The 22,051-nt window shown below is 34.0% G+C and overlaps 2 protein-coding genes across 2 annotated transcripts; one reads left to right on the plus strand and one right to left on the minus strand.

The window, feature by feature from the left end:
• Positions 1–5,490: 5,490 nt before the first annotated feature.
• Positions 5,491–6,621, minus strand: LOC133286984 (uncharacterized). Its single transcript, XM_061484525.1, has one exon. The coding sequence runs from the start codon at positions 6,619–6,621 to the stop codon at positions 5,491–5,493; it is 1,131 nt and encodes a 376-aa protein (XP_061340509.1).
• A 7,056-nt stretch (positions 6,622–13,677) lies between these two features.
• LOC133286985 (histone-lysine N-methyltransferase SUVR4-like) lies at positions 13,678–21,928 on the plus strand. Its single transcript, XM_061484526.1, has 10 exons — positions 13,678–13,860; positions 16,092–16,470; positions 17,619–17,839; positions 17,993–18,499; positions 18,704–18,969; positions 19,177–19,243; positions 19,373–19,423; positions 20,022–20,115; positions 21,537–21,687; positions 21,807–21,928. Exons 1-9 carry the CDS (start codon positions 13,678–13,680, stop codon positions 21,581–21,583), a joined length of 1,815 nt encoding a protein of 604 aa, XP_061340510.1. The 3' UTR covers positions 21,584–21,687; positions 21,807–21,928.
• Positions 21,929–22,051: the final 123 nt, after the last annotated feature.

The raw sequence follows: 22,051 nt of genomic DNA on the forward strand, positions 1-22,051 counted from the left end.
CTGCAGATTTCCAGTCCAAGTGGGTGTCCATGAATTGCTAAGAACCTTTAACTGATCCAGTTTCAATTGCTGAGCAGGAGCTATTTTACCCCGAACAGTTCCTAACACCCTCTGATGTGCAGCCATCCTCCTCATAATGTAGCATCTCAGTTCCTCCAATAGAGTGATAATCGGTTTTGACCTATATCCAACGATCTTGGCATTCCATACCTCTGCTATGTTGTTTGTGATATTATCACATTTAGACCAGTGGCTGAAATAAGCTTTCACCCAACTTGAGGGCTGGATGCCATCCAAGTACTTCCATGCAGCCTCATTCTTTACTTTCAATCGTGCCATGCATTGCTGGAACTGGGGGACAGTGGTGCATCTTGAACACTCCCAAACTATGGCTCGAATTGCCTTGTCTTTCCATTGCTTTATGAAATTCTTCCAAACGTGCTGCACACAAAAACGATGATATGCACCAGGCATCACCTCTTGCAGTGCTGGAATCAGCCCCTACACACAGACACAAAAAAAAAGGTATCACAAAAACATATATAGATTGCCACAAAGTGTTGCTGAATCAAATAGACGAAGATCAAATAGGTCCCTGGCAATTGCCATCGAGGGTCGTTATGGTCCCTGACAAATTGCACGAGGGACTAATTGGTCCCTGACATTATCAGGAATGCACTTAACATCAGAAATGCACTAAACATCAGCAATGCACTTAACATCAGCAATGCAGTTAAAAATGCAGTTTATGTAATCATGATAGGGTCAGCAATGCAGGTAAATAACAGCAGAAAAAAATCATTCAACAATTGGATCAATCTGAATACTTAAGCAAGTTGAAATGAAACAAGCTTAACACACCTTCTGTTGGTCAGAAATAAAATTCCATCCAAACACTGCGTGAGGGCCAATATCTTCCTGTAATAGGGTTAAAAACCACTTCCAGTTCTCTTTTGTTTCACTATCAACAATTGCATATGCAATGACATAGAAACTTTTGTTGGCATCCTCACCAACTGCACTTAACAATTGACCTCCATAATATCCTTTGAACCAATTAAGGGCCTGCAGCCAGCTTTGAACCCTTTCTTGCATGCATCCAGACAAATGTACAACTTAGAAAATATGGGAGAGGAGTTCGGATCAGGTTGTGGGATCACTTGCATTTGACATGTAGACCCTGGATTGCTTCTCAATAGCTCACCTAAGTAGTCTCTCAATTTTGCGTACTGTTCTTTTTCGCACCCTTCTATTTTGGCCTTGGCTTTCTGAAGTGCTTTGGTCACTTTCTTCAAATGGACATGAACTTTGTACTCCTCTTTCATGTGGTCGTAGGCCTCAGCCCTTGTCATGTTCGGCTGTGTCATTAGCCTTTTTTCTAACTTCTTCGCAACCCAATCCCTACTTGCCCTCTTGTTTCTAAAAAGTCTGCAGCAAGTGTGTATGTTATTAAAAGTCTTGATTTGGAAAGCTTTCATTTTGTTGTTCCACGAACAGTAAATCGTCCAATCACATTCATCATTACTACACTTTGCTCGGGCCCTTACTTTGTCATTCTTCAGCCACTTGAATTGTCTTCCTAGATCAATACTGTAGTCTTTGACAGCATTTTTAAATAATTGAAGACTCGCAAACTCCATTCCTACCTCTAAGTGCACATGACCAAAATCCTCATGCACATTAAATTTTGGATTGACAACCTTTTCATCCTCTTCAGCACCACTTGAAGGAGGCGTGTTCAACTCTTCAGAGTTATACCCATACCCACCCTCCTCGAAAGACATTGACTTCTCCTCCTCTTCCATTGTATCTTCCCTTGCCACATCTTCAACCTTCTTTTTTTTCGTTCTCTTTTGCTTTTTTTTTCCAGCAGCTTTACCCTTCCCCTCGCACTCCTCTTCACTCTCTGTTTCTGTATCATACATAGGTGGAGGAGGATTATTTGCCTCATCCTCCACACTATCTTCTGAATCAGTAGAAAACCCATGACCACTGCCACCCTCATCCTCCAACCTATGACCACTACCACCCTCATCCTCCGACCCATCACCACTGCCACCCTCATCCTCCAACCCATCACCACTGCCACCCTCATCCTCCTCTCCACCACTGCCACCCTCATGTGCATGTGCAATAACTTCTTCTGGTGAAACATAGACAGGGGTTGCAATGCAATCTTCAAAATAAATTTCTATGAGATTTCCATTACTCAATGCAGCCTTGACCATCTCCACAATATCAGCGTTTGTATTCAAAGGCCTTAAACCTACATCTAAATCCGTTGCGTTTGGCATGAGCCACAACATTTGCTTACACGTCTCATACCCATGACCCTTGAACAGAGTATCAAGGTCACGCAGGTTGACGAAGTCAACATCCATCTCAGGTAAGTCAACCATTTTGCCATTTACATAGGTTAGGACCCCTTTATCATCTCTCCTCAACACACCCCCATGATGATACCTTATCACTATGTATTCATCCATCTGGAAAAAAAAGCAACACAGGGCTGTAAATTACAATATATTCATGCGAACATCAGGGGCCACAAACCAATTTAAAAAATGGCAATAACCATGTACATCAAACTCATCACTGCCGAGAGGGGGGACAAGCCAATAACGTGGAAAAAAATTGCACCTTTACAAATTATGCATGCTCTAAAAAATTGGTGACCACAATGCACTAAAAAATGGCAATATACTTTACAAACCGGTAATGAAGGGGACCACATACATAAATGGGTATTTTTTTTTAACCCTAACCATGATAACTCACAATGGAGCGCACATGGGGGACCATTCTCCAACAAAGAATAGACAACATCAGGTGTTGGGGGACCACAAATATTGAAGATTTCCTAAAAAAACACTTACCTGCATGTAAGAAAACCAGCACACTCGAACTTCCCTTAACCACCACAGGACCAGCCTTTCGACAACCTTCAAAGTCCACGCTTGATTGCCTTCCCTGCAACCACCGTCTTCGACAACCCTCACCGTTCAACGAAGCTTCCAGTGGAGGTCAACAATGGTCTTCCAATCATATGCAATAACTTAGTGAAAAAAATGAGTCTCCACGGTTACTTGCAGTGTTGGTGCTTCTTCATTTCTGAAGAATAAAACGACGTCGTTTGTCCTTTGGAAAGCTTTACTATCCTTTTCATTCAAAACGTCGTCGTCCAGCTTTCCACCGTGTCCACCGTGGAGTCCGCGTCAGCAGATAACGTGCCACATGAGCACCGTTAGTTTGACCGTGACGGAGGAGTTAACAGAAGGACTAACGTGGCCCTTTTTTCATAACTTTAGGGACCAATTTGGTACTTTTACATTGTCAGGGACTAAAATGGATTTCGCTAATATTGCTAGGGACCAAAAAGAGTATTTACTCTAATTTTTTTTACATATAATTTTTTCTAACACCTGGGTCCCACATTCTTTTTATCTCTACAACATAAGAATTGAATTCTCATTTAACATGAAAAAATCAAACCCCAAAGTTTAAACCACTTTTGTTAAAAAAATTAAAATAATAATAATAATCCCAAAAAAATATAATTATAATAATAATATAAGATTAAAATATTTTTGTGCTGATAATATACTAAAATTAAATTAATAATAATAAAATAAAAAAATCATCAAACTTAGTTATTTTAAAGACATAATTCATTTAATAAATAAAGATTTTAAAAAATGTATTTACATAATTTATTTAGGATTCACTTTTTCCGTTGTTACTGCATATAAGATAAGTTATTTACAATAATTGCAATACGACGTTCCAACAAGACAAAGTAATGCCTCCTGCGCCAAATAAAAGCCGTTGCTATACCCAGGTAACGCCGCACAATTGGAAAATACTACTGGTCCTGCTTGGGTTCGTACATTGGAATTCAGGAGCGCCATTGTTTTTTCACACCACCGAGAATAAGATTACTTACTTACTGCCATTTGATTAATGCCATCTTGGTCCAGGGAAGCCAGCCGCTTTTATTACGTTAAAACAGATCCAATAAATATTTGGTATGTTCAATTATCACCTTACATTTCTTTCCCTTTAATGTGTGGAAGAGCAAGAGCAACCCGGTCCAGAGTCATGCTAACAAGGCGTGGCTGCTGGTAGTTGAAATACATGAAATAATTTGTTTTGGTGTTAAGGATGTGATTTATTGTAGTATAATATTTCAATATAACAGTGATTTAGTAAGACGGTATTATAGACTAAAGTTCAATAATAGAATTATTGTATAAGTACTGAGAACCAGGGGAAGATAAGGGTCAGAGTGCCCCTAAGGCTGTGAGTGGTGCATAGGAGGTGTCTCCTTAATTAATGAAGAAGAGGGGTGGTATGAGTCATATTGAGCATATTTGGCCTATGGACCCCATTGCAAGTGAGGCAATACACTAGAAATATTTGGTATTATAGGAGTATATACTTCTTTACTAAGAAAAGAGGGATGCTCGAAATGAAGGGATGAAAGATTATTTATTGAATTTTAAGAATACAATAAGCATATCTTTGGCATTATTATAGGAGTATATACTTCTTTACTAAAAATAGGGGAAATGAGGTTTAAGTCATAATAACCATAAAAAAATGGATAAAATAGAAAAAAAATTATTATAAAAGATGTAGTAAATATTCAATACTCTCGTATTACTCAAGATATTTTCAAATGCAGGAATTCAGCTCCTTTTAAGACCTAATCGTCAGCCCATAATATTGTGATTAATGACCGGTCCAGGAAGATATGGTAAAATTATAAGTAGAAGTAACATCGCATATATTATTGGCCATTGTCAAAACGAGTTATATCAGACTCATAAAATCAAACATAATATTGCAAAATAATATTCGACCAACAATCACGCAGTTATAGAGAATAAATATGAATTAGGGAACAAAATGTCAAGATTTCAATAAAGAATTAAAAAATATGTATAAATTCTGGGTAACTCAATCAATTGAATGGCAATGTACATTTTCACAAGACTTAAGTTAAGAAAAAGAAGGGAAAAGAAAAAAGAAAAGATGAAATGGATGACACAGAAGAATGTAACAGCAGTACTCCATGGCAACACCCTTAGCATCCTGATATTCTCAAACGGAGGCAATGCTTATGATGCTACCCTCCTTCTGCTTCTCTGGTACATCCCAATTTAATTACAGCACCTCCTATGTATCCACGACCACATCACTCCACTAGACGCGTCGGGGCAGTGCAGTGCACGCAATGAAAATGTAGTGTTCTCCAATTGAAAAACCAAAAATTAACGAAACCAGGTTTCTCCATTTCTATTCTAAAAACTAAAAATCACCGATTGCTTTTAGAATATTTTTACAAAACACCCATTATTACCAACCAAGTTCTTTCTTTTTTTTTCCCGTTCTCAAAACTAAAAAAATAAAAAAAATGAAAAAAATTTAAAAAAGAAATGAAAAAAAACAGGCCCTAAGCTGCTGTTTTATGTGTTTTTCCTCAATTCATTAAATGAAGGATTCTTCATAAGTGAGCTCAGATGCACTTGTTAGATGAGCCTTGCCACTTCCATGCCTCTTCTTGCGGTTACCCCCACCGCAAGTAATCGAAAACTCACACCCAAACGCAGTGCCAAAACACGAAAACAACCCGTTGCGACGATTGGGGCGTCTCGGCGTTTGACCAACACGCTTCGGCGTTTGCTTGGGCTTCTTCTTGTCAACGTCATAGTTTTCATAAGCCGGAGTAAGCTCATTCCTCCACCTCTCAATCTTAGTCTTCATCCCTTCCGTGCTGTTATTCTCCGACCATCCATCAATCGCCGAGCTTTCCGCCGTCCGCGGCGGAGCCGGCGGCAAGGGATACAACCCCTTGGCAATCGCGGCTGCCACCACCGACGGCGACGGCCCTACGTCGGAACAGAGCGACTCATCATTTCCGATTCTTCGCGGGAACGGTGCACTCAATTCGGAGTCGTGGCCATCGAGGACATAACCATGACCTAATCTTGCAGCATCATAGGTATAATCATTGATGGTGGAGTCATTCTTCTCGCTCTGGGAGCGTTGTAGAGTCAACAAGTGGTTGGAATCCATAGGCGATCTTTCACTGTTCTCTTTGGTATTTGATTTCTTCTTATTGGAGTCCATCAAATCACGATAACCAACAGCGGAGGCACTGAGATCGGAATAGATAGGCATGCTTCTCATGGTTCTATCAAGGAGGGCAACACCAATGTTAAGAATCCCCTGTGGTCGACCAGAGGGTCTTCGAATCTGCAGAGCAACGAAACGCAGCTTCGGTTTGCGGTTTCCTGCGCGTGAAGACGCTGGAAGGAGGTTACTGACGAGAACGCCAACGGTTCCAATGAGAACATCACGTAGCCATGCTGACGTGTAGATCTCGATCATGATTACAGAGCTTTCGGAATTGAGGAATTCTTCATCGACACGGAAGACGAATTTCTCGTTCCATGTTGGGTTGTTGTGACCAACTTGGTCTATTTGGGTGGTTAATTTGCGTTCAGGGTGCAACCACGCAACTGCGTAGGCCTTTATGGCTTTGTTAACTGGTGTTAGATCTTGTGCAGATATGAGATTGATTTCTAGAAGCTGAAATGGTGATGTAACCATGGACATTTTTTATTTTTTTTCTTCTTTTTTGGTGGGGTTTGTTAAAATTTTGAATCTTGGTGATGCAAATCAATTAAGAGGGCGAGTTATCGACGGGGAGAGGTGGTGGCCGTGTGCGTGCGATGATCGTCGTCGTCGTCGGTCGTCGTCGTATGGTGGTCACAACCACTCACCCGCCGTAAGCCCAATGAAAGGTTTCTCCTTACTAAGTGGTTGTTCTGATTTGATTCATTAATATTGGGAAACAACGAATGGCAATGTGGCCCTTTTATTTTTGGACCACTCACGATAGCCATGTGTCGCGATTCGACACAGAGCGAAAAGAGGTTATTCTGTTTCTAGAATAATAATAGGATTTTAACTTGTTTGGGAAAGAAGAAGAAACAAAACAAACTAATGCGAGTTTTTTTATTTATTTTTTGGATAACCTAACGTAATAACTATGCTGCGATATGTACGGTCTTAGCTATGAGTCTTAAGAAAGCAGCGGTGGATTTGATGCATCATCCACAACGGTGTCATTGGGAACTTCTAGTGGTCTCCAAAAATCCAAATGTTGAACGATTTTTTAATTTTTTTTTTGGGTAATCTTAACGATTTGGTTGGTGCACACCTACGTTAAATAAGATTAGATTTCATTAGGACATTAAATCAGGCTTGAATTTAACTGCGGAAATGGAAAATAACTAATTATGTCTCCAATATATGAAAGGTTAAAAAATAATTAGTTTATACTATTTTTGAATTTTCATGACTTCAACGTATAAGTATAATGATTTCAGAATAACTAGAGTTATATTTTATTGTTTCTTATGTTTATCAACATCATATTCCAATGGTCAAACCCGTTAACAGCCTGTTTGTTTGGCTTTTTCAAAAAAAGTATCTTTTATTTCTTGTTTATTTTAGAAGTCTTTATAAAAGTTAAAATTATTTATATTTTTTAAAAAAATATTTGACTTTTGACTTTTATTCTTTTTAGAAACTAAAATTTCAGCTTCCAAAAAAAATAGGTTTTTGACTTTTTTTTAAAGCAGACATGCAAACTAATTTATAATGAGAAGTACTTTTTCATATATACAAAAAAAACCCATCCAAAGGAGTCCTAAAGCAACCACATCCATGCAAGTTCTTATGAAAGTTTTATTTATATAATTATTTTTATTGATTTACTAATTTAATTAGTTAATTGTTTTATATGCTCTCTATAAATAGTTAAATAACGAGAACTTTGTTACGTACCTTGAGGTCATTACCCCCTTTACTAATTAAGTGAGCACCTTTTGGCGACTTCAGTCATATAACTATTAAAATTGAATGTAAGATTTATTATTCTTACAATGATATGAAAACATCATGCCCAGTATATATATATATATATATATATATATATATATATATATATATATATATATATATAATGTCCAGGAATAAAAGATTTTGTCCAGTCACCTCCTTATAACTATGTACTCCCCAGAGTACATAATTTAATAGTAATTTTTTTTTTCTCTCTCTCCACGTCAGCCGACAAGTTTATGAAAATTTTATGAAAAGTGAGAAAAAAATAACTTTAATATTATAACTATGTACTTGGAGTACATAGTTATAAAGAGGTGACAGGACAAACGATAAATCATATATATATATATATATATGGAAAAACACTTCTCATGTTGTATGAGAAGTGTTTTCTTATGTTGTGACCCTTCAATTTACGTGTAAAGATTCTTTATTTTTTTTTATTTTCAATAAGTGGGGGCCTATTCTATCCTAGGGACAAAGATGTCTAGTCAAGAGACTAGTATGTTGATGTTAGATCTAAATGCTCTTTCAGATATCTATCAGCTAGATACCCTTGAGTATAGCATATCAGTGCACTAAAAATAACAGTGTTAGCCAATGGAGTGATGTATGTGCACAGTGACAACATAACAGTAGAGAGAGAAAAAAAAAGTGTCAATACATGTAGGATTTACCTTTGGGTAGTGGAATTCTGGACCTTTGGTGCCTCCTCCGAAAGCCTGAGTCTAGGTTCATTGTTGTCGTATTAGGATTAATATATTGGATTGATACTTTCTTTTAATTATATTAGTTTCCTCTTTCTATTGCCTCATTATTGGGCTTTATATAATATGGGCAACTTATATAACAGTTGGCCCCCAGCCCGGTAGTCCGGGTGTCCGAGCTGCCTGGGTACATATTATATTATATTTCAACTTTATAATCTCATATTAGGTTCCAGGTTGTAGCTGGTATTGGCTGGGTATCCGTGATGTTGTTTCCTGCTGCTAGTTTCAGTGTGATGTTAACTTTTTTATTTGAATTCGGCTATCAATGTTGCTACCTTGCTCAAGTTGAATTCTTTGTTAAGTATTGGTTCCGAGAAATAACTTATTTGTCCCCCAGCCTAGTAGGTTGATGTTTGAGCTACAGGGTGCAATGCATTTTTTGTCTTTATATTTTCAATGGAGCTGGAATTTTCTTCAATCTTGTATTTTTTTCGATCTGATTTAAAATTAACATAAGCTCTTGGTCATGACGCGATCTTTTACGACTTGACCTCAATGAATAATCCTGTCATGATATATTATAATTTATGTCTTCCTCGAGATCATGGATCTGGAATGTGAATTTTGTGGGTTCATATCCCTTGCGCGATGATAATACCTTTACATAGTAGTAGCAACTTTGGGAAGATGTGTGCACACTAGGAACAGATGTTTTGGTGATGGCAAAATTTGATAATTTGTGATTGCCAAGGTTTCCCGGGTCACAGAGTATATTGACAGGGTTTTCCTGGTCTACCATGGTTCTCTTCCCACTAAATGGACTAAATGAACTTAAACATGATTAATAATGGAATTAAGCAATATAATAGAAGTTACTATAATGGACAATATTTTCAACTATGCAAACAATTACTCTAATAAAAATCCTTATTGTAGGCGCTTCATAAATTTTGTCTGAAACTAAAGAAAATTTGTATCATAAAAATCCGTGCAAAACTTGGAAAAGAAGATGACAACAAGATAAATAAAGTGTATTTTCGTAAAAAGGGTAAAATAGACATAATAGTTAAGAGGGGTGTATTGGATCGAGATTTTAATGGATTGTTTTAGGATAAAAAAATCCGTTGGTATTCGATTAGGATTTTAATGGATTGAAAAAAAGTCACGTGGTATTCAATTAGGATTTTAAAGGATTATTTTAGAATCTGTCCAAATGCGTTGGTATTCAATCAGGATTTTAAACAATGGAATCACAATCTCACCCCAACCCCTAGGATTTTCTAAAAATCCGACAATTTTAATAGATTTTCTATTGGTGTGAATTTCGTGAGACTTTTTTCTGAAAAATATAAATATGATGCCTCTCTCACAATCTCACCCCAACCCCTATGATTTCTTGAGATTCTTCTATTGCAGTGTTTTCTTCTTCCTTTGGCAAGAGGTTGACTCCTCGAAGTTGTGTTCCGTCATGGGAGCTTCGTCAAAACTAAGAAAAAACATATTTTTGAGCGATTTTCATCACAAAACAACCCAGAAACAACAAACCAACGAGATTTTAATATAATTTGTCTCAAAAATAACATATTTTTGAGACATTTTTGAGAAATTTTGAAAGTTTAAAAAGTGATTTTTCAAGCTATGGGTCGCGGTTTTTCTTGGCACAAAAATGTGTGATTTTTGTATTAAAAATAACATAAAACAGTAAAAAAAATAACAAGGGAACTAAAACCCTCAAACCAATATTCGTTTTACATCAATGAAACTATCAATTTAAAGAAAGATTGAAACTTTCATAATATGAACCCTATATTTCGTAACAATACATTCATGAACGAAATTCCTTCACTATAGAAAATGATTTCAATTTTTTTTTTTGTCAATAGATAACTAAAAGCTTGTATCTCAAAAATTCCAAAGCAATTTAAGGTTTCAATGTATCAATTGAAAAAAAATTGAGAAATTTTCTAAACTTTCATGTAACTAAACTCAAAAATTTTCATATTCGAAATTTTCTTAGAATATTCAATGAAAATATGTATATGATATATGGTTAGAAAACTCTCATCACGTAAAATAAAAACCCCAAAGTTTTCAAGATCAATTGCAAAAAATTCCAAACGAAATTTTATCATGAACTTTAGGTTCTATATGCAAATTTAGAATTATTTTTAGAATTAAAAAAAATTGTGTCTTATAATCATATATGCATAGCTTCGGTACCAAATGAAGAAGATAATTTCCAACCCATTAGATATGTGAAAAACTGTTGTTTAGTAATTTTGAATGTTTGTTAAAAATTATATTATGTTTTACTGACTGAGAAAATTATATTAGGTTTTACTTTTTTTTATTAATTTCATTGCTTTTCTTTGTTATTTTTTTATGAGGAAGATTATACTTACAATCTATTTTTGTTTACAACCTTTTACAATCATAACTTAACTGTTGAATTTCGTCAAGCAATGATTATTATTTTCGCAAATCAAACTCATTAATTAATATTTAATTTACAATGAATGATAACCGTTGATTGACAGAAATCAACGGTTAAGATATGATTGTAAAATATTGTAAACAAAAATAGGTTGTAAGTATAACATTTTCCTTTTTTGTTGACTCTTGTAATTTTGAATGTTTGTTAAAAATTCATATGATTTTTTAAAATCTTATAAACCATATTGTCCTTTCTAATCTTATAAATTTTATTAAAATCCTTTAAAATTCAATCTTATGAAATCTTGATTGTAAAAAAAGTCTTTTAAAAAAGTCTTTAAAGTCTCTCTAATTCTAAATAGTCTTTTAAAATCTATACGATTTTTTTGCTCAAAAAAATCTTTTAAAATCCTAATCCAATTCACCCCCTAACTTTCTAAGGGGGTACATTGGATTGAGATTTTAAAGGATTTTAATGAATTATTTTTGAACAACAAAATTTATTGATATTCAATTAGAATTTGAAAGGATTGTGAAAAAATCAGGAGACATTCGATTAGGATTTAAAAAAATTATTTTAGAGACCGTCCAAATCCTGTGGTATTCAATCAGTATTTTAAACAAAGGAAAAACAATCTTGTAATATTAAAAAAATGACGATTTTAATAGATTTTCTATTAGTGTGGATTTTGTAAGAATTTTTAGTGAGAAATATAAATAACATGTCTCTCTCACAATCTCACCCTAACCCCTGTGATTTTTTTATATTTCTTTATTGTAGTGTCTTCTTCTTCCTTTAGTAGGTAGACCGTTGGAAATCGGATTCCATCCTGGGAGCTTTGTCTAACATCAAAAATAGCAGATTTTTGAGCGATTTTCATCACAAAATAACCCATGAACAACAACCAACGAGATTATAATCTAATCCATTTCTAAAAATGCAAAAATCCAAAAGCTTTTAGAAGTTTGAAAAATGATTTTTATAGCTATGGGTCACAATTTTTCTTGGCACAAAAATATGTGATTTTTGTATTAAAAATAACATAAAACACTAGGAAAACAACAAAGGAACAAAAAAACCCAAACCAATTTTCATTTTACATCAATGAAATAAGATCGATTTAAAGAAAGATTGAAACTTTCATAATATAAACCCTATATTTCATAACAATACATTCATGAACGAAATTCCTTCGCTATAGGAAACGATTTCAAACAATTTTTGTGTCAATAAATCGCTAAAAACTTGTTTGCAAAAGCCCCAAAGTAATTTAGGATTTCAATGTATTGATTGAAAATAATTTGAGAAATTTTCTAAACTTTCATATAATAGAACCCATAAATTTAGATTCGAAATTTTCTTAGAATACTCAATGAAAACATGCATATGATATATAGTTAAAAAATTCTCATTACAAGAACAAAAATCCAAAGATTTTCAATATCAATTGCAAAAAATTCCAAACAAATTTTATCATGAACTTTAGGTTCTATATGCAAATTTTGAATTATTTTAATAAATAAAAAAAGTTTGTGGGTCTTATAATTATATATGCATAGCTCTGATACCAAATGAAGAAGATAATTTTCACATTGGTAAAACCCAATAGCAGAATCGGGAAGATGTTAATGCGTGGAGGGCTAGTATTGATATGTGGAGAGCTGCTACTTAGTAGGACATCAAGTTATATTAAATTACTGATTGAGAAACTTATATTAGATTTTACTTTTTTTTATTAATATCATTACATTTCTTTATTTTTTTATTTTTTTATTAACTCTTGTAATTTTGAATATTTGTTAAAGTTTCGTATTATCATTTTAAATCTTATAAATTCTATTAAAATTCTTTAAAATTCAATCTTATAAATTTTGATTGTAATTTTTTTTTTTAAATCCTAATCCAATTCCCTTCCTAAGACGGTTAAGGATGAATTTGGATGGAAAAAGATGTGTAAATAATTCAAGGGTTTTTTTTTCTAAAGTTACTTTAAATAACTTTATCTAATGTTCATCAAAATGACGTCGATTTGAGGCAGAAATCATGGTATTTTTGTTATTTCAGGGTTATAATATTTTTTATGATTCTAATTTTTTAATTTTTCAACCATAAAACGACGTCGTTTCGATGAACATTAGACAAAATTGTCTAAAATAACATTAGATACTTTTTTCCCATAATTCAAAGGCAAACCACAAATATATTTGAACTTTTTTTGGGCTTGGGCCCATAAGCAATTATTGTGGCTTAGGGTTTTCTAAACCTATTTATATTCGTATGCATTTATAACTAGATGCATAGGAGAAGGATTGATTGTTTTTAATTGTGTGTGATTGCTCTTATCTATACATCAAAGTCAAAGTATAATTTTTCGAGTTGAGGTAAAAAATGCTGTCTCGATTCTTCTAATTGCTTGCTTCAGCATTTGCAAATTGTTTATTTCATCGGCCCTTCTAATTTTCCTTTTAATCCATTCAACCTGTAGGAAGAGGATTGATTTTTGCTCATATAAAGCTCAATTTGATAATGGCTATTTGGAGGAGCTCGAGGTCTGTTGTAAAAGTGTGACTCTTGTGATAGTGTTGATTTGGGTAATGATATTTATCTTTATGCTTTATCATGGCCCCCAATCCAAGAGTTATAAAGGCCTTTAGGGCTACGAGGGCCTTAGGAATTTCTGACGAAGAGGTGAAGCCCGTGTTGAAAAAGTTGTTAAAAGTTTATGATAAAAGCTGGGAGCTTATTGAAGATGACAATTATCGCACACTCGTAGATGCATACTTCGAGTATAAGGAAGATAAGGTAGCTCTAAATACCTTATGTATTTTTTAATTCACAGGTTATATTTACAAATTTTTTTTGTTTACAAACTCTTACAAACTACACTATTTTCCTCCAAGAGAATACTAGTTTCACTATGTTCTCCCGGGAGAAGATAGTGTAATTTGTAAAAATTTATCAAAAAAATTTGTAAACGGATTCTTCCCCTTTTTTAATATGTTTAAACATATTTTATAAATTACTTTTTGAAATAAAGGGAGTCAATTTACACTTATGAAATAGGGTATTTGGTAGAGGAAACATCTTTTTGTTCCAGGGAATCATGGTACTTGAGGATACGCTGATATCTAGGAATATACTAGGAAAGTGAATTTTTCGTAAATGTTACCAAAAAGTTGTTTGGTAGGCCAAAATATTCCTAGTAATGTTAGCTCAAGTTTTCAGATTAATGTTTAGTTGATTGTCAATAATTTTTAGGAATGCGAGCTAATTTTACATAACTAACCTTTAATGAATTTTTGAAAAAAAATTCTGATATGCTTTCTCAATCCCCAAACCGTCTTCAGTAAAACCAAGCTATTATCATGGCTAGGGCTTTAACAAGAGAGGCATGAAAATATTAAAGCAGTTTTGTGTTATCTGTGTCCTATAAATTATGTAAAAAAAATTCACTAGGTGGGAATCAAAGAATACCCACTTGGTGGTATTATTTCATAGGATTCTTATCCACAATTTTAATTAACAATAATTTTATTTTTCTAAGAAAAATCTAAAAATTCTTGTACCAAATATAAGTAGAGGTGGCAAAGAGGGCGGCCCGTCCCACCCCGTCCCGCCATCAACTCACTAAAAAATAAGGCAACCCACAGTCTCCCTTTTGAAAGTGAGCTGAAAAACTCGGTCCGCCCTGTCCCATTTGACAGATTGAGCAGATTTCGCCTCCGCCTATATCCGTCATCAACTCGTGAAAAAACGAACCCGCCCCGCGAAGCCCATTTTATCTGCCCTAAATATGAGTAACTAGAATTCCCAGTTTGAGTTCCTCCCTCTATCAAACGGCCTTATGCCCTAATTTCACTTTCATTACATGTGTAATCTATTGAAGATAAGGATTGTTAGATGCAAATAGAATTAACATTTAATAAATGATATAAGAGTTTTTTAAATTTATATTGATGTAAATTGATTCTTTCATAAGTATGGGAGGATCAAATCAAATAGGTGAAAATTTAAAACTCTGAAACCATTTATAAATCATTAATTATATTTGTATTTAATAGTTTTAATTTAGGGTTTTATTAATCTGATGTTAAAAGAGATAGTTATCTCATGTCATAGAGACAAACTAGTAGGTTCCACCACCTGAAAAAATAAAAGAAAAGAAAAAAAAGAAAAGCATGACACAGTTATCAAAAGGTGTATAGGAGAAAAAACTTATGTCATGTGACATAAGAATAGTTTTTCCTTTTAATTTATTGGAGATGATAACCGTTAAACGCAAATAGAATCAACAATGTAGTTCTTCCTGTAAATAAGGGGAGAATCAACCTAAACTAGTGTAAGTTTAAAATTTATAGTTGATTTTACATGCATTTAACAATTTTGATTTATCAAAGACTAAATTTGTTAAATGCAAATAAAATATGAAGAGTGTTAAAAAATTTTAAACTTATATCGATGTATCCCTTAAACAAGAGAGTGAGTCTAGAATGGTGGCAAAATTGTTTCTTTTTGTGATTGAAATATCACATGTGTGAATCTAAGAAATAAGTCTTTTGCAATTATGCAAGAATAAAATTGTGTATATAGATTATCCTCACTTCATCTTCCATAGTTGGTGTTTAACAGAGAGTAGTTTGATTTATGAATTTTATAAAAGTTATGTTGTAGGAAAATTGATTGTGTTATGTTATAGAGATTCGTTTTGTGTGTCGTAAATTTTTTTATTCAAAAAATACGAGTTCCACAAAATATTGTGTGTGTAGAAAACTTTTTTTTGTCATGTTAAATGATGAATGCAAATCCGTTGATTTATATACGTGTATTCCTTGTAATTGCTCTTTTGTTTTTTTAATGTTTTTTGGTTTTGGTTTTGGTTTTTTTTTTTGTCATGTTAAATGATGAATGCAAATCCGTTGATTTATATACGTGTATTCCTTGTAATTGCTCTTTTGTTTTTTTAATGTTTTTTGGTTTTGGTTTTGGTTTTTTTTTTTTTAAGTTAACACGTAGTTATGTTCTTCTTCAAATAGGGAGGTGAAGGGAAGAGAAAAGCTCCTTTCAGTTGTCATGGTGGAGAGAGACCCATACAGAAACTGCACTTGGTAGATGAAGTTGACCAGGTTCCAACAACCATGGACAACTCAAGCCAAATGTTATATGCAGAAGACAATAAAACACCACCGAAGACTTCTCAACAGGAAATCACTGAGCCATCTCAAACATTAGTGCAAGATATTAAGCCTGTAACTAGTTCAGATGCATCACATAAAATGTTGAGTGAGGTAGAAAATATCTCACTTTTTCCTTGCGTGGCAGCTAAAGATAGAAAATCATATCCCCAGAAAGTATCATCCACAGGGCATTCTGGTCATTATGAGAAAGAGATTGTGAAGCCAAGAACCAAGAAAGGTAAGTTACAATGTCAACCTATTTCAACAAATTATAATGGTAATATGTAATCATGCCAACTTTTCTGACTACGAATGACTTTTTTATTTTTTTTTGTATCTTTTTTCTTCACCATTTTCTGAAATTGTACTTTTTGAGTGTGTTGAGAGAAACTTTTTGGAATCAATGGATTTTTCTTTGAGAAGGGGTAGTATATAGAATGCTAGTTTAGCAAAATGCTGAGTTAGCCAAATATTGAAGTTGAAAATCGAAGATTGATAGGTATTTCCCACATAGGTGTTAAGCTGGGTGAATGAAATGTTGAATATCATTCAGTCAAAGCTTGTGATTGCAAAGTGACTATCATACTCAAAAGGGAAAATTGTACGAGAATAATATAAATCATTAAAAATGCCCTTACTCAACATCTTAAGGTTTTGGGTTGAAGTGGTTCTTTACATGGTATCAGAGCTTGAGTGACCATAAGGTCACGAGTTCGATCCTCATCGCTCCCCACTTGTGGAATTAAATAAAAAGCAGAAAAGGTAAACAAAAAATTGGGCTTGTGCAATATCCACGCTTCAAGCCCAAAGGGCTCTTGCGTGAGGGGGTGTGTTAGAGAATAATATAAATAATTAAAAAGGCCCTCACTCAACACCTTAAGGTTTTGGGTTGAAGTGGTTCTTTACATGTACAATGCAAGACCAACGGAGCCTTATAGTAGTGAATGGTGGATAGTAAAATTCTAACATGAGAAAATAAATAAATGAAGTTGAGCTGAGAATGTCGATGTGGATGAACGAACATAGACAGAAAGATAAAATTAGTAATAAATATACTTGAGAGAAAGTTAGACTACCACAATTCAGCAGTTTTGGTCATGTGAGAATAAGGCTAACAGAAGACTTCCTTATCCAAATAGGTCAAATTGAATATGGTCTGTTCAAAAGTGATAAAAGGAAGAATCTAGAAAACTTTAGCATAAACTATTAAATAAGACCTTGCTCTGAACAATTTTATTTAAAATTTAGTTTTTGTCAGGGGCCAAAGACGTCGATTGATCGCACGTAGTGGAATAAAGCTTGGTTGTTTTCCACATGTTTTGAATTTGTTTTATAATTTTTTGATGAAAATGGCTGCATAGCTAATTTCTTACCGATTTTCTCTAGGCTTATCTGAGGCTTCAAATGGAAATCATTGTATCAAATTTCTGTCAACTGAGGATCAGGATATGCATAGTAAAGATGCTACATCAGCATGCAACAACACCACCACAACTTGTAAGGGGAACATTATTATTGCTTCTTCACATCTAGGAGAAGTTAAAATATCTTTAAATTGTGACTATGCCTTGGGACAACCAAACTTCTGTATTCCTAATTTGGATTTGGTTATGAAGTTCATGGACAAAAGGTACCTTAGGTCTCATCAGACCATCGAGCCCCAATTTTCTATGGTGAAGCTATTAGATGATTTATGCAGTAGTTATCTGAAGTTGGGCTATAGAAAGGGATCAAATTCCAACTTGACATGTTTGCCACAGCAAGCTCTTACTAAAGATGAAAGGGATTCCTTTCATTTTATCAGTGACATAGCAAAAGGTTCAGAAAAGGTGAAAATATCATTAATAGATGAAATTGGTGGTGAGGATTTGCCAAAATTTAATTACACACCACATAATATAATATACCAAAGTGCTAATGTAAATATTTCATTGGCTCGTATTGCGGATGAGGGTTGCTGTTCTGATTGTTCAGGCGACTGTCTTTCCTTATCATTGCCTTGTGCATGTGCTCAGGAAACTGGGGGAGAGTTTGCTTACACTCCTCAAGGTTTGTTGAAAGAAGAATTTCTAACATCTTGTATGTCTATGAAGGATGATCCTCAAGATCATCATTTTGTGTACTGTCAAGAGTGTCCATTGGAGAAGTCCAAACGATGCAAGGGACATCTGGTTAGGAAATTTATAAAAGAATGTTGGAGGAAATGCGGATGTGACATGCGTTGTGGAAATCGTATAGTGCAACGAGGTTTAACATGCAAATTGCAGGTATTCTATTATCTGAATAATACAATTTGAGAATTGCAATATGTTTAAGAGGAGGAAGTCTTATATCTTGTTATTTGTGACTTTTTACTTTCTTTGATTACTTGATATATTTATCTGTACTTTGCCCTTGATTCGCTGTTATTGGTGCTACAATTATTTGTATTTGATATTTGATGGGTACATTGTCATCCTTTCTTCTTTAAGGTGTTCTTAACTTGCGATGGTAAGGGCTGGGGCCTTAGAACACTAGAAGATTTGCCCAAGGGAACTTTCGTATGTGAATATGCAGGAGAAATATTAACCAATACAGAGTTAGACGAAAGGAATGTGCACAATAGTGGCAATGATAGACATACGTATCCTGTAACTCTTGATGCAGATTGGGGTTCAGAAGGGGTGTTAAAGGATGAGGAGGCACTATGTTTAGATGCAACATGTAATGGAAACGTTGCAAGATTTATCAATCATAGGTAAAGTTCACGTGTGTAAATGCTTCCATGAACAAAAAATACTACCTTGTGAAATTCAATAACCACGTTTTCCATTTAAAATTACTATTTCGATGACCAAACTTCAATTTGGCATCTTTATTATCTACTGTCTGCTTTCTTTCTCTTTTTAAGTGATCGAGGCAGAGGCTAGAACCATTATTGACAATTTCTGGTTCACCATTTCAGATGCTCTGATGCAAATCTCATAGACATTCCTGTCGAAGTGGAGACTCCTGATCACCACTATTATCATGTAATGATACTTGCTTTTTTATTCATATAGTTCCCTTTTACCAGATTAATTTACTTAAATTAGTGGAAGAGGACAAAAATTAACTTATGATGCATTCATTTAGTTTGTGTTTTGTTCTTTTTTCTGCAGCTTGCCTTCTTTACCAACAGGAAAGTGAGTGCGTATGAGGAGCTGTCATGGGTGAGTCTGTTGGACCAATAAAAGACTTGTGCTTTTTAGTGTGTGTTTGCATTAGCTTATTATATGTTCAAAATAACTTATAATCAAAGTCTTATTGAGAGAGGTTTTGAAAAAATGCAATTTTTTTCCTAAAAATTAGTATAATCCGAACAAGCAATTATATATTTTATCTGAAAACATTAGTTCTAAATGGCCACTTTCAATTGGTGACAAGTAAAGCATGCTTTTGTTTTTGCAATTTTTAGATTGTTATGATAGACTAGGAGAGGCCAAACAGATGAGACCTCCAGCATTGAGCTCAGTAGGAAACTAAAATCTCAATAAGTAGACTTATACCACGTCTTAAAGCAAAACCTTAATTTATGAGTTTTTTCATTTATATGATCCTTACTTGGTTCATTCCTAACCAATGTGAGACTTAATTACTAATCTCACTCCAGTTGTCAACACAGATGTTAATGTTGTAATCCTATGCTTATATATAAAATACAAGCATTTAACTCAATTATCTAAGCTGCTCGAATCCTAAATGCCTATTTGAAGATGATGGTGTACCAAACACCCAAGTTTCCTCACGCATGTGTCAAATAATCTGCAGGATTATGGTATCGATTTTGATGACCATGACCATCCAATTAAAGCATTTCGATGTTGTTGTGGAAGCTCCTTCTGCTGTGATAAGAAACAAAAAGGTTCGTTAGATAATTAGATCTTAGTCATGGCATGACATGTCAGAATTTGAGTTTCTTCCTTGACCTTCTGTATCTAACGTATTCTTGTTATTTTTCTTCCCTGGAGTGTTTAATAGTATGGTTTTGGAATTATAATTATGACAGATCAAAATTTTCTCATAATCGATTTTAATTATTTTAACATTTTAGGCCCTGGGATAATAAAAATTCATATTGCTGGATAAAGATGTAAATTGATGTTTATTGTCCATTATCTATTCCTGATCAAATCTTCATGATGAAGAAAACTTGCATATGATAAATGGAATTATTAATCATTTCTGTCTGCATTGTGAGAGTGCTACACATTTGTGGGGTAGGGTACTTGGGATATTTGGTGAGCAGTGGATTTATCTCCCTTGCTCAAATTTTCCTCTTGTTCCATTTTTAAGGCTTTGGGGTGTTGCAGAGCTTTGCTTTGTTGCTGACATGTTAATTAGGCAGAAATTTTTAGTTAATGATTTCTACCAATAAACCTTCCTTTGGATATAATAGTTAATTTTTTTTCTATGTTGCTTTAGCTATGTGTAATATTTGTCAAATTTTCAAAAGGGTGAGAGAGCTCTTTTGATCTTATTTTTATTTATTTATTTATTTTTATAATTTCTCTATTATCCTTGATGCTTTGAGTTCTTGATCCTCCTGGTCTGCACTCTGCTTTCTTAATAATTCCCTCTTTTACAAAAAAATCTTACTCTTTTGCTTATTGCAGTATGGTATTGGTCTAAATTGTAGGAGGGTTGTCAATGAAACAATAAACTATTCCCAAAGGCTAGGTAGTTAAGACTTACGAGATAATGTTATATCTACAGGTGACTTGAAAATAGACTAAACTACTGATTTGGTCCTCCAAAGATTAAAATTGATATCAATTTTGGTGTACGGTACCCTAGTGGAAAGACCCTTTTGATGTCACTTTTAATCTTTGGAAAACTTGTTTGATGTCAAATTCTTGGAGACACCGAATTACTGTCAAATTAATCTTTGGAAGGCCAAGTAGGTAGTTTAGTATTTGAGAGTAAGAATTGATATGTGAACAACTTTTGGAAAAACAAAGAGAGAATCATATATGTAGAGCCTTCAGATTGCATAATGATATATATATAAAATATTCATGTTACTTAACTCATCATCCCCAACTTCAAAGGCAAATTTAATAATGCAAAAACTGGTGTGAGTTTTTCTATGTATAAATATAGGTGTACATCATATCTTTACTCGTGAAAATAGGTGGAGTCTGGTTTGAGTTTGGGAGGCTTCTCCACTCTTATCAAGCTGTAGTATACTGCTTATTTCTTTCTAATTTAATATTCATGATTTTGTTTGATTGAATATAAAAATATTAAAGCTTCTACTTGCATTTATGATGGTTCAACTTATAGGGAAAAGAAAAATAGAATCCGGTTCATATAACAAGAGAAATGTCTGAAGTCTTTTACCAAAAAAAAGAAAGAAAAGAAATGTCTGAAGTCAACCAAGTGAAGCAATGTCTTGAACCAGTAGTGGAGGGGGGAGCGAAATAAATTTCTTGAGGTATTCCCTGTTTATCACGTTTTATTTTCGCCTCCAATTGTTTTATGCAATGAGGTATCTTCTTATACATTTTATAATTACAAATTATCAAAATTAATTACATGTCTTTTGTGAAGCAGTCTTTGATCTTCTTGATACCTTCCCTGAAGATTCTGTTGCTTACATAATATGCATTTTTCGGGAAAGGAACTAGATTATTGGAGATGGAAACTAAGAAACTCCTGTCTCTAGATGTACGGATGGAATAGTTGAGACTTTTATTGTTTATCTTGTCAGTATTTTTTTGCAGACAGTTGACAGTGAATAATTTTCAAGTGTTTCATTATTCATGCTGTTGCAGTAACATGCACTGCGGTCATTGATT

The sequence above is a fragment of the Gastrolobium bilobum genome, unplaced genomic scaffold (assembly GCF_033153095.1).
Source record: "Gastrolobium bilobum isolate Gb01-03AN ecotype WA unplaced genomic scaffold, APGP_CSIRO_Gbil_v1 utg3810, whole genome shotgun sequence".
NCBI classification, from domain to species: Eukaryota; Viridiplantae; Streptophyta; class Magnoliopsida; order Fabales; family Fabaceae; genus Gastrolobium; species Gastrolobium bilobum.